The 12,940-nt window shown below is 37.0% G+C and overlaps 1 protein-coding gene across 1 annotated transcript in view; it reads left to right on the top strand.

The window, feature by feature from the left end:
- Positions 1-12,339, top strand: part of nos2a (nitric oxide synthase 2a, inducible) — a 32,871-nt gene extending 20,532 nt beyond the window's left edge. Inside the window, exons 2-27 of the mRNA XM_059547821.1 lie at positions 3,506-3,671; positions 3,770-3,900; positions 3,987-4,100; positions 4,313-4,461; positions 4,915-5,077; positions 5,155-5,246; positions 5,970-6,111; positions 6,398-6,537; positions 6,685-6,859; positions 6,946-7,047; positions 7,213-7,407; positions 7,817-7,899; positions 7,999-8,143; positions 8,240-8,344; positions 8,935-8,984; positions 9,068-9,242; positions 9,357-9,477; positions 9,586-9,664; positions 9,746-9,936; positions 10,045-10,211; positions 10,314-10,524; positions 10,633-10,720; positions 10,834-10,955; positions 11,172-11,320; positions 11,493-11,687; positions 11,781-12,339. Of these exons, the coding sequence (XP_059403804.1) occupies positions 3,841-3,900; positions 3,987-4,100; positions 4,313-4,461; positions 4,915-5,077; positions 5,155-5,246; positions 5,970-6,111; positions 6,398-6,537; positions 6,685-6,859; positions 6,946-7,047; positions 7,213-7,407; positions 7,817-7,899; positions 7,999-8,143; positions 8,240-8,344; positions 8,935-8,984; positions 9,068-9,242; positions 9,357-9,477; positions 9,586-9,664; positions 9,746-9,936; positions 10,045-10,211; positions 10,314-10,524; positions 10,633-10,720; positions 10,834-10,955; positions 11,172-11,320; positions 11,493-11,687; positions 11,781-11,819 (3,252 nt within the window). The 5' untranslated portion in view covers positions 3,506-3,671; positions 3,770-3,840 and the 3' untranslated portion in view covers positions 11,820-12,339. The remainder of the gene's footprint in view (positions 1-3,505; positions 3,672-3,769; positions 3,901-3,986; positions 4,101-4,312; positions 4,462-4,914; positions 5,078-5,154; positions 5,247-5,969; positions 6,112-6,397; positions 6,538-6,684; positions 6,860-6,945; positions 7,048-7,212; positions 7,408-7,816; positions 7,900-7,998; positions 8,144-8,239; positions 8,345-8,934; positions 8,985-9,067; positions 9,243-9,356; positions 9,478-9,585; positions 9,665-9,745; positions 9,937-10,044; positions 10,212-10,313; positions 10,525-10,632; positions 10,721-10,833; positions 10,956-11,171; positions 11,321-11,492; positions 11,688-11,780) is intronic.
- Positions 12,340-12,940: the final 601 nt, after the last annotated feature.

The raw sequence follows: 12,940 nt of genomic DNA, 5'->3' as shown, positions 1-12,940 counted from the left end.
TTAAAAGAAACTTTTTGTATAAACACATGCTGACACTAGGGCTGACATACTAACTGTCAGTTTAGCTAGTCTTCTTATCCATTGTGTGAATTGACTTTGAAAAGAACAACAGCAGAGGTATGGATATATTAGATGGTGGATTGATTATTTTTCACATTTAATCCAGATGAATGAGAATACCTAAACTTCCCATAACTGAACAATAGGGTAATTCGCGACACCCTTCAAGGAAACAAAATTTAACCGTTGAATTAAAGCAAAACCAAAACTGAAGTGACTGCTTCGTTCAGCATATGTGTCTATATAAATAATAAGTTAATATTGAGAAATCAGAGAAACTAAAGTATGTTTTATGTTTTTTTTTAGAGAGAATAAACAATATTTCTATTTTAATTTTTATAAAATATTGAATTCATTTTTTGTTTATTAATTTATTTTAAATTCTGTGCCCAAGAAAGGTATTCCTGAGAGCGGATTGCTTACATAAATGCAACCACATTAAAAAAATTCAACCAATTAATCTTTATTCTTGAGAAATATTAAAGTTATAGTCCAGTCAAAAATTTTAATTCATTCAAGATATTTTGAAAATTAAAGAAGGTTTTGTTACCAAAATGGTTTTGTTTCATATTCTATTTTTTCTGTAACGATGGGGCTATGATGGGTGGTATAAAAAATAAATATAATAATATAATATAATATAATATAAGTGGCATTGCTCATATTTTCATTGTGCAGTGGAGAGAGCATTTTAACTGTTCATGAGGTAGATTGCCAGGGGAAAGAAGCTTTTCTTGTGTTCGGTGCTCTGCAGTCTCAGGCAAAAATTCAAAAAGGAGACCGCTTGGATGTGAGGGATCCAGAGTGATTTGGTGTGGCTGTTTGACATGAATTTCCCCAGTCTCACTAGCTGTTGCCTAGGTTAGTTTGGTCTGGAGGAATGTTGGGATGATGGTGTTGAAGACCAAACTGAAATCCACAAAGAGGATCCTCAGATAAGTCCTCGGTTTGTCCAGATGCTGCAGGATGAAGTGCAGTCCCATGTTCACTGCATCAGACCTGTTCACTCAGGAATCAAACTGCAGTTTGTGAGGCATTAAGGGTCCAGTGATGTCCTTCAGATAAGCCAACACCAGTGTCTCAAATTACTTCATGACCATAAATGTTAGGGCAACAGATCTGCAATCATTAAGTCTTGTGGTTTTTGGGTTTCTTTGGAATGTGGATGGTGGTGGAGCAAGTGTAGCAGGAAGGGACTGTACACAGCTCCAGTGATCTGTTAAATATTCGTGAAACGATGTTGGCCAGCTGGTTAGAACTGTTTTTCAGAGAGGTTTTACACATCCATTAAGACAGGAGTGTCAAACCCAGTTCCTGGAAGGCTGGAGTCCTGCAAAGTTTGTTCCAACCCTGCTTCAACACACATGTAGCTTTCAAAGAAGCCTGAAAGACTTGATTAGTTGAATCAGGAGTGTTTAATTAGGGTTGAATCTAAATTTAATTTCCTTCCAGGAATTGAGTTTGACACCCCTGCATTAAGACAAAAAGAAAGGCCTGGCATCTGAAGTCAGTATTAATAGGCTAGGTAAGTGGTTCTCAAACCTGTCCTGAAGTACCCCTTGCCCTGCACATTTTGTATGTCTCCCACATCAATTACACCGGATTCCACTCATCATTAGTGGAGACTGCAAGACCTGAAGTGGCTGTGTTAGATGAGGGAGGGAGACATACAAAATGTGCAGTGCTGGGGTACTTCACAGAGATGTTTGAGAACCACTGGAATAGGTTTCTTAAAAGGCCATGTGCTCACAATAGTTAATTAGATATTTTGCTGCTTATTATCTGCATTTCTAGTCATGTTATTTGCATTGATTGCCTGCATAAGACAAAAACGAAAACAGGGGAGGCATTACATACAAGGAAATTGACTTTTCTTGAAAATGTGTTCCTCAAAATAGTTTGTTGTGATAATAGGTAACTTTTTTTATAAGGCATATGTGGGGGAGGATTTCACATATAAGGAAATTTACATTCCTCAAAATATTTTGTTCTAAAAATAGGCTACTCTTATATAAGGACATACAAATAACTCAGGGAAACTATTCTACCCTTTTCGCATCAGTGTTTCTTAAGAGTCTTATCACATCTCACAGTATCAGGCAGGTTATCAGTCCCTGATGTCTGTCTTGATCACTTTCAGTTTACTTTGCATTTAAAATAAACATTGAAGTTAGAAGAAGAGTACAGACCAGACAAACTAGTCAACTGAGACCCATTAAATATATCAGTGAGCCATATTTATGTGGTGATGATAAGCATCTGTGTGTTTAAAACATATAATTATTATTATGGAAGATGAAGAAGTATGAAAATGATTTTGCAGGGCACATCACATAAATTTTCCATGGCAGATTTTTCAATTCTTTTGAATTCTATAATGAGCAATCCATCATATGTCAAATGAAGAATACACACAACATACTGGGCACAAGTCCAGGTTTCTATTTTACAGGATAGCATTGCTTTCAGTAGTGACCTTCATATTTTAGCTATAAGCATGGCAACGGATCATCAAACGTTTACTGGCATGTGGCAAGCAGAAATATGCCATGGCTTCACAGTTTACCTACAGAATGCGTAATCTTTTCCTTTGTGGTGAACATATGCCTACTCAGGTTCCCTGTAAAAACACACCTTTGTCTGGTATCTCAAATCTAGGACGTCAGTGGTGAGATTCATTGTCTAAGATCATCAGATGATGTTGTCTAACGATGGTCTTTTTTGTGCATAGAAAAATTCTGCAGCCTAATTCAAGCATGAACACAGAGATATCTTTCACTGAAATGCTTTTTGAATGCATCTGCCGTTAATCCAGCTCTAATGGACAAGTGTATTCAAATAAATCTTGTCTATCAGCCTGAAGGCAAGACCAGGAACTGAGTGGGACAATAGCTAAGCCAGTCTGAAGTTACAGAGCTTCAAGATCGTAAATAACGCGGAAACATTGGCGATCAGTCGGTTGTTTGATTTGTTAATTGTCATCAGTGTCAAACTGGAAACTCCATTGCCAAGCTGATGATAGATGCTGGATACTACACACATACACACACACACACACACACACACACACACACACACACACACAAACAACTGTTTTCATTACTGTAGCACTCAGTAACCCCCAAACAATGTCATTTTGTGCAAGCATCATTGTATAGTCACATCATAATAATTTTATTTAATAATTTTTTATTTGCTTAATATATTTTTCTATTTTCCAGCAAATGTTTCCTCTTGCCTGCAATGCTGAAAACTGGGGGGAAATCATATAGTTCATAAGAGTTTTCCTTTACATAGTCTTCTGTCTTTTGGGGTTTAAAGTACAAATGTTTAATAAGCTACTTGGTCAGGATAGATTTACTATTTATATAGTAAAGGAAAAAGGAAATTAATTTTTAAAAGGATTGAGGAAGTTTCTATCATTGTGTGGTCCTTCCCTTTACAGCATCAAGAAATCTTGTTTGGTACAGATTCCATTACAGCACACCTTGCAGTGATCGGATACAGAGATCCGCCCAGTGCATCCTCAGCTATATATTCGGATGACCAGAATATGAAACAGAGTGCTACTCCTGTTTTGGTACTGAGACAGAAACTGTACGCTTGAAAAAGTAAATACTTTGTTTCTTTCTATTGCATTATCCTGGCATATTGTGTTTTTACCTGTTTTCACCAGGTTTTAATTACTCTTCATTGTTTTTGGTTTCAGGTTATAGCAACACTGTAACTGCAATCTCATAGACATTATTAAAATTTGGAAGCACTGATATTTTCAGCAGGATGGGAAAACAAGCCCGAACTACAGCCATTGAAAAAGACAAACCCACTATCCACACTAAGGTTAGTAACCCGTCTTATATTTTGCATTCATTTATTGTGTCCTTCAGTTTGATTAACAGATTATTAATATATTTTTTTTTTTTTAGCTGGAAGTGGAAAGGTCAGTCGATCGGCCAGTGCGATGTCCATTTGCTGTTCATTTGCGAAACTATGCAGATGGCTCAACCCACCAAGATACACTGCATCACAGAGCAGTTAAGGTATCTTTAAATTGTAATCAAAATAACTGCATGTTTATAACAGTTTTGAACTGAAGAGAACAATGTTCTTTAGCTTAACACAATAAAGTGAGATGTTACAATATCAACTAAAAAATAAAATGTGAACGCGAGTTTATTGATTTAGCAAAAACGTAGCCTACTTTTATAACTAGAAAAATTACTTTAAATATGTATTATTTTTCTCCCTCCAGAATATGCCCTGCAATTCCAAAACTTGCGAAGGCTCCATCATGAATCCCAAAACTCTGATAAAAGGCCCTTCCAAAATCACACCTTCCTCAGATGACATCCTCACCCAGGCTTTGAATTTCATCGACCAGTACTACAAATCATTCAAAATGTAAGAGCAATGTACTCTGTAAAAAAAAAAAAAAAAAAAAAATATATATATATATATATATATATATATATATATATATATATATATATATATATATATATATATATATATAATATATAAATATAAATAACAATAGCAAATATTCCAATGAATGATACTGTAAGTCAGACTTAAAACTGACTACATTAGTTATGTAACGGGACCTTCTCACCATCCAGTCTGACTCAAAATAGTTAACCATTCTTGACAAGCTTATGTCATCACGCACGTGTGGGTAGAGAGGTGGAGTTCCTATCAACTGCGTTTCATTTTTATTATGAGAGCGTTTTCTTATGGTTTCACGAAACCCGTCAAAGTAGAATAAAAGATTCACTCTTTATTAACGGAAACAAAAACGATTATATTTCGTTCGTCTTTTACAAGGTGACTAACCTATTCTTACCATCTGCGCAGCCCGAATCAAACGGAGCACCAGGCTCGGATTGACAGGGTCACACTGGAGATCACCCTGACTGGCTCATACACACTCACTACAGATGAGCTCACTTTTGGGGCCAAACATGCTTGGAGAAATGCGCCTAGGTGCATTGGCAGGATCCAGTGGGCCAATTTACAGGTATTTTTTTTTCGCGCACATTATGACTAGCACTTTTACATCAAAGTTAGGCGTTTATAAGTGTGTCTCTTCTACAGCTTTTCGATGAGCGTCAGTGCAAGACCGCCAAGGACATGTTTCGTGCCTTGTGTACTCATATTAATTATGCCACCAACGGAGGAAATTTGAGGTAAGTTGAATTTATTTATGCCTATAGTCATTATCGATTCTGTAACTAGTATAGGCTATTATTGTGTGGGCGATTTATTGTCGCAAAAAGTCTTGATACAAAAGCAAATGCCGTGACGCAGGTTTGAAAAAAAGAAACAGAAAAGGCCATTGCAATTTTAAAGTTAAAGAATTTTTTTCTTTGCACCTCTTTATAACTCTGGAATTAGAAACTGAATTGTATAATTGATTATTATTTTTGTTGTTATATTATTATTATTATTATTATTACTATTATTATTGAGTTTACAGGGTATGGCGGTTTTGCTCTCGTAAACACTGTTGCAGAAAAATTAATATTTCTGTCATATTTAAAACAGAGTTCTATTCTAATCCTGTTCTGAATGTATACGTGTTTTTAAATACATACTGCATAACAGTTCAACATTTTTAGTCAAGTTACATAAAAAATAATCTTCGAAGCCCGTTAAAATTTTCTCAAAATTTATCAAATAGCAAGAAGGAAAGTTAATTGCCTATTTAGTTTAAATAAAATGTAGATTCGCCCCCTGCACTTTAGGGCTGCATTGCTAAACTCCACTTATTAAACAATTTTGTCAAGATAAATATATACTTTATGTGGTAGCATCTATATTAACTGTTTTTATCCAAGTCAAATGTACCACTAAATATGACAATGACTTGATTAATTGAGGAATGCTCATTTTTCTTTTGGTTTTGGTAGATCTGCCATCACTGTTTTCCCTAGAAGAACAGACGGAGAGCATGATTTCCGTGTGTGGAACAGTCAGCTCATAAAGTACGCAGGCTATCAGATGGAAGATGGTAGTGTGATTGGAGACCCATCAGGTGTGGAGTTTACACAGGTGAGCAAAACAGGAGTATTGAGGAGAGCAAATATGATTATATATTTGTATATATTTTATTATTATTATTTATTTTAAATAGCATCTGCCAACCATATCTTTGCCTCTTTTATCTTTTTTTTTTTTTTTCGTCTGTGTGTTGTTGTCTCTGTGTACTGGAAGCTTATGTCACTAAAACAAATTCCTTGTATGCGCAAGCATACTTGGCAATAAAGCTCTTTCTGATTCTGATTCTAATAAGAAATATTTACATATGATAACTGCTGGATGTCCACTATTTCTATAGGTGTGCATTCACCTGGGATGGAAACCAAAGTATGGTCGATTTGATGTACTTCCACTGGTCCTGCAGGCGAATGGAGAGGACCCTGAAGTTTTTGATATTCCTGAAGAACTGATCCTGGAGGTCCCAATAGAGCACCCAGAGTAAGTGATTTGGGTCATTCCAGAGAAAGGGGGATATATTTGATTTCAAATGTTTTGAGGTAACACGTTTTGTATAGTTATATCCAGAAAAAAAAAAATTACTGGTTATTCTGTGATCAGACGGTGTTATGTTCTGCTTTTGTTCAGGTATGAATGGTTCAAAGATCTAAACCTCAAGTGGTATGCAATTCCTGCAGTGGCTAACATGCTCATGGAAATTGGTGGTCTGGAATTCACAGCATGTCCGTTCAATGGCTGGTACATGGGCACAGAGATCGGAGTCAGGGACTTCTGTGACAGCCAGCGCTACAACATTTTAGAGGTAGTTCGGCTTCACTGTCTCAAGACGATAGCATAACACATCCCACAACTTTTAATACTAATGCTTTTACTGCTTATGTCCTGTAGCGGGTCGGCCAGCTAATGGGCTTAGAAACACGCAAGCTGTCTTCACTGTGGAAAGACCAAGCACTTGTGGCTATTAATGTTGCAGTGATCCATAGCTACCAGGTACAGATGGAATATATGGTAGAAATATTGATATGCAAATTGATTCAAGATCCTGCAGTCTCACTCTTATAGTTTCTGAAATAATATTCATAAAAACAGATTTAGTAAAGATGATAAAGCCATTTAGAGATGAATTGTTCTTTTTATTGCTACATTGGTGTGCAGAAATATAAGGTCACCATCACGGACCACCATTCAGCAAGCGAGTCTTTCATGCAGCATTTGGAGACAGAAGTTCGTCTGCGTGGAGGCTGTCCAGCTGATTGGGTGTGGTTGGTCCCGCCCATGTCTGGCTCCCTCACCCCCGTGTACCATCAGGAGATGCTCAACTACATCCTTTCCCCCTTCTTCTATTACCAGGTATCAGACCTTCTGATTAATCATAATTAGACATAACTTATGACGAGGACAGGTTCGTCTGTCCAGATACGCTACTGTTCAAAAGTCTGAAGATTTGTTTTCATTTGAAAGAAATTAATTCTTTTATCTAGCAAGGATGCATTAGATTCATTAAGACAGAGTAAATACATTGATAATGCAACAAAATATTTATATTGGAAATAAACACTGTTCTTTTGAATGGTCTATTCATCAATGAGTCATGAAAAGTATGAATCATAGCAAATCAGCGTATTAGAATGATTTCTGAAGGACCATGTGACAAAAATAATATCTAAAAACAATACAGAACTTTTCAACGGTGGTGTTTATAAAGAAAACCTTGATATTAGCAGTGTAAACATGGTGTACATTTGTGGTGTATTTGTAGGCTGATCCATGGCTAACACACAAGTGGAAAGATGAGAAGAAAGGTCTTCGGAGATGTAAGGTCAGCTTCAGAGGACTCATAAGGTACAGACCAGCAGCTTCTCCAAACAAAACAACACTGCACTACATTCATGCCAACCACCAGTGCCATAACATCAAAATACTTGTGTTCTTTCTGTATAGAGCAGTGTTTTTTTCTCAAATGCTCATCAGAGCAGTCATGGCCAAGAGGGTGAGCTGCACTGTTCTCTATGCCACAGAAACAGGGAAGTCACTGAGCTTTGCCAAAAAACTGAACACCATGCTCAACCGTGCCTTCGACTCCAGGGTAAGAAATTCTGTCTTTAAAAAGTGCTTTTCAAATATTCTATTAATACCAGATCAATAAATGAAAAGCAACATGTGTTCTTGTTTCCCAATATAGCTGGTATGCATGGAGGACTATGATTTCAGTGAGCTTGAGACAGAGAGCCTTCTGATGGTGGTCACCAGTACTTTTGGCAATGGGGAAAGCCCAGGAAATGGAGTGGTATGGTCATAATATTACAAATAATTGTATATATGAAATCAATACACTACCATTCAAAAGTTTGGTAAGATCTTTTTTTCAGTAAGATTTTTTAAGTCTCTTATGCTCAGCAAGGTTGCATTTATTTGATTCAAAAATACAGTAACATTCTTATGTTGTGAAATATTATTACAATTTAAAATAGCTATTTTCTGTTTTCTAAAATTTAAATAATTTCTGTGATGGCAAAGCTGAATTTTCAGCAGATATTACTCCAGGCTTCAGTGTCACACAACCCTTTAGAAATCATTCTAACATGCTGATTTGGTTTTTAAGAAACGTATGTTATTAACAATGTTGAAAACAGTTGTGCTGCATAATATTTCAGTAGAAAGCATGATACAATTTCTTTTTCAGGATTCTTTGGTGAACATGAAGTTCAAAAGTACAACATACTTTGATTTGATTGAACATAGATTTTTTTTGTAACCTAATAAAAGCCATACTGACTCCAAACTATTGAACAGTAGTGTATAAAAATAATAATTTCTAGAAGAATTCAAAATTGATTTTGGTTCATTGCAATTTTATTCTCATTTTCTTTCCCTCAGAACTTCAAGAAGCAGCTATTCAACTGGCAAAACCTGAAAAACACCGTCAGGTCTGTAGCTTAGCACTGTAAAATCATCACCTGTAAATATTCTGTTGCAGAGCAGAAGCCCTGACATGTTCTTCTCACTACAGGTACAGTGTGTTTGGCCTTGGCTCACGTGTGTACCCACAATTCTGTGCCTTTGCCCATGCTGTGGATGACAAGCTTGCTGAGTTGGGGGCCAAGCGTCTGACTGCCACAGGGGAGGGAGATGAACTTAATGGGCAGGATGAGGCTTTCTCTGCCTGGGCATGCACTGCTTTTAAGGTTAGCAAGGTTTCATAATTCCCTCGGGCTTGTAAATTATGATTCAGGGAACCAAAGCAATAAATCTTCTACTACTATAGCAAACAAATGACACATATGTGTTTTTAATTTAAGGATGCATGTGAGGAGTTTAACATTAAAAGACAGATGAAAGCTGTTGAGCAACAGTCGGACGACTGGAACCCACAGAGATACAGAGTGCAGCATGACAGCTGCAGCCTGGACCGAGTTACAGGTACAAATCTACCTCCACTTATCAAAACCATAATAATTCAGTCAATAAAGTCTTATCAGTAAACATGATTTCACTGTTTTTATATGCATGTATCTTCTGTTTTTCCAGCACTGTCTGCTCTTCACTCTAAAACCATGTTTCCTATGACGCTGAAAAGAAGGCAGAATCTGCAGAGCGCTCAGTCAAGGTTTGATTCTACAACTTCTCTAAAACTTGTAAACATTTTTGACAGCACTGTTTACTTAAAAGTATTTATTTCTTTTATTAGTCGTTCTACTATCCTGGTTGAGCTGAAGACCGATGGAAACACAGAGGCCTTGAACTTTGCCCCTGGAGATCATGTGGGGGTTTTTCCAGAGAATTCTCAAGAGCTGGTGGATGGTATTTTGAAGCATCTCCCAGACGCCCCTCCAGTTGACCAGAGTTTTCACCTGGAGTCCCTTTCAGACTCTAGCCATGGTAACTATCACTAACAGCATTATAATTAACTAAACACAGTTCTAGTTGGGAAGTGTTTCTGTTGAGCCCCAAAATTCAAGCTTATTTTTTATGGATCTTTCCTTTCAGAGGAAAAGAGATGGCTGACAGATGATCGTATTCCTGCTTGCACGCTGACACAGGCTCTTACATACTTCCTTGATGTTACAACTCCACCTTCGCAAAGCCTGCTGCGCAAACTCTCTACAGTGGAGGGTCAGGAAGAGGATCGCAAACGACTTGAAGCACTTGCATCTGTAATTGCGTTACATTCGTCCTTCCACTTGTTCACGATTTTGTATGAAATTACACATATTTCCAGTGGATGCATTTACATGATTTCCTCCATTTCTCCATAGGATTTCCAGGAATACTCTACATGGAAAGAATTCTACAGGCCCACCTTTTTGGAAGTGCTCGAAGAATTTGCCTCTCTGAAGGTCCCCGCCACCTTCCTTCTCAGCCAGCTTCCTCTGCTGAAGCCTCGTCTGTACTCGGTCAGCTCCTCATTGGACCGCCATCCAAACGAACTACACCTCACTGTATCTGTGGTGGAGTACCACACCCAGGGTATGATACTAAACATATTACAAACATACAAAACTAAAACATTAGACAATAACTGAAAGCCATGTTTCACCATAAATGAGGATAATGTTCTGTTCTGTTTTATTGTAGGTGGAAAGGGCCCACTGCATTTGGGCACCTGCAGCACATGGTTTAACACCATCAAAAGAGGACACACAGTTCCCTGCTTTGTTCACCGGTACTGATAATTAAAACCTGAATATAAATATGTCATTTAAATAAAATGGTATATTGGCTTTCTGTATTCCAAATCTTAATAAAATAGAAAACTTGACTTGCTCTATATTTTAGCTCGGGTGGATTCCATCTCCCAGAAGACCCCAGAACTCCAGTTCTTCTGATAGGAGCTGGTAGTGGGATTGCTCCTTTCCGCAGCTTCTGGCAACAGCGCTTCCATGACATGAAAAAGAAAGGTGATCTATGCGACCCAATTTAGTTTTGAAGTCATGAAGTTCTGACAAAAAAAAAAAAAGTGTATAATATCTTAAGATTCAATGAGGTTCTACCCAAAACAGTTACCACAGTATCCTGTATTTCATTTGAGATTTTATTTGTCTTTAGTTCTTGTTTCTCTTTTGAAAAAGTTTTTGTCCTTAATAGTTTGTCTTATGTAACCCACTTTTTTTTAGGTCTACAAATTAGTCCTATGACACTGCTGTTTGGGTGTCGTGATTCAGAAACAGACCATCTGTATAAAGTAGAAACGCTGAAGTTGAGACTTGATGGCATTCTGGGCAATGTCAACGCAGCTTACTCTCGGCAACCTGGTAAACAAAAGGTACGTCTCTGAAGTTCCATTCATGCTGTATTTTACTAGAGATAATGTTTATTTATGTTTGTGTGTCAAAATCCAGTTCCATCCAGTCAGTCTATTCTATTACTCAAACCTATTTACACTGGGATCAGTTGGTGTCTTCAGTCTAACTGTAAGCTTGTGTTGTTTGGAGCAGATGTATGTGCAGGATGTCTTGAGGGAACAGCTCTCTGAAAAAGCTGTGGAGGTTCTACACAAAAACGCAGGACATCTGTATGTCTGTGGTGGCATGAACATGGCCCGAGATGTTGCTTGCACTTTGCAGGATATCCTTGCAAGTAAAACAGGCATGGCCATCGCAGAAGCTGGAGAATATCTGGAGAGGATGAAGGTGAGCTCACGAAATGCATTTAGATTCACTGATTTGATCTTCATCTCCTTATATGAAGTGAACTCATGCCATCATCTTTTTTTTTTGTGCCAGGTTGAGAAGAGATACCATGAAGACATTTTTGGAGCTTAATGGCAGAGAGCTGCTGCTTCATATGAAGAAAAATCAGTTTCACCACATGCACTTTTAACTATTGTGATTCTCACTGTGTGCTTTGTGTATATTCCTGAAGAGTTTTTAACGGATGTAAATATAGTTTCTCTTTATCAGTATGGACACACAGGATGATTAATTACACATGAACCTTTATTGTGTGATGGCCAAAACTCTGTGATTTAAAATGCTCTATTTTAAGAGGAAAATGTATGGCTTTAGTTTATTGAGCTAATTTCTTTGGTTTTTATTTCATTTCTGAAAGACGCTTCTCACATTTTCTAATGTTTTCTATGTACTGTACGACTTTTGAGACATTCCGACTTAATTGTTCTAAGTAATAAGCTAGCATTTGATAGTTATATTTTATTTATGTTCTTTTTTAGATCATTTATAGTGAAATGGATTTGATTTAGGTAAAGACAAAATAAATGTAAATGAAATGTATATGTGTGTCTAATTGAATAAACAAATAAAATGGTCAGATTTGGATAAGGTGTGTGTGGTGTTGGTGGAGGGTACAATGAAACCTAATCACAGTGCAAAATAAAATTTTGTGCGATTAAAGACACAATGAAACAAAGGAATTAAACAGATATACTGTTTTAACACAATAAATAAGCAATCAAACAGAAGGTAAATCTCTTATTTCTTCAGATTCTTTCAAGACACCATGTTGTGTTCCAAAGGCACACAGCCATAGAAACAGTAACCAAACCAGATGAAACAAAAGATTATGGACATTCTATATCATGTTGTGACAGTGATGAGTGGAATTAACAAGATTTAACTAAAGTGAAGACGGAAGATGCAGAACTGCAAAGCGCATCCAATCAGAGAGTCATTCTAGAGAAGAATGATAGTGAAAGAGAATGAGAAGGAAACCAGTTACTCTAAAAAAAAAAATCTTATCTAAACAGAAAACAAAAGAGACAGAGGCCATTGCGGGAATAAGAAGAAAGAAAAAAAAAGGCCAGTAGCGTTAAATACTATTTAGGCACCACACAATTGAATGCAATTTCTACAGAGGTGTCGCATGACATTATTGCCACGTGTTAACCCACAGGTTAGTTCAGTGAGAAGTTTCACCCAACACTCTT

The sequence above is a fragment of the Carassius carassius genome, chromosome 4, assembly GCF_963082965.1.
Source record: "Carassius carassius chromosome 4, fCarCar2.1, whole genome shotgun sequence".
In the NCBI taxonomy this organism is placed as follows: Eukaryota; Metazoa; Chordata; class Actinopteri; order Cypriniformes; family Cyprinidae; genus Carassius; species Carassius carassius.
This window is presented reverse-complemented; position numbering and strand designations above follow the sequence as displayed.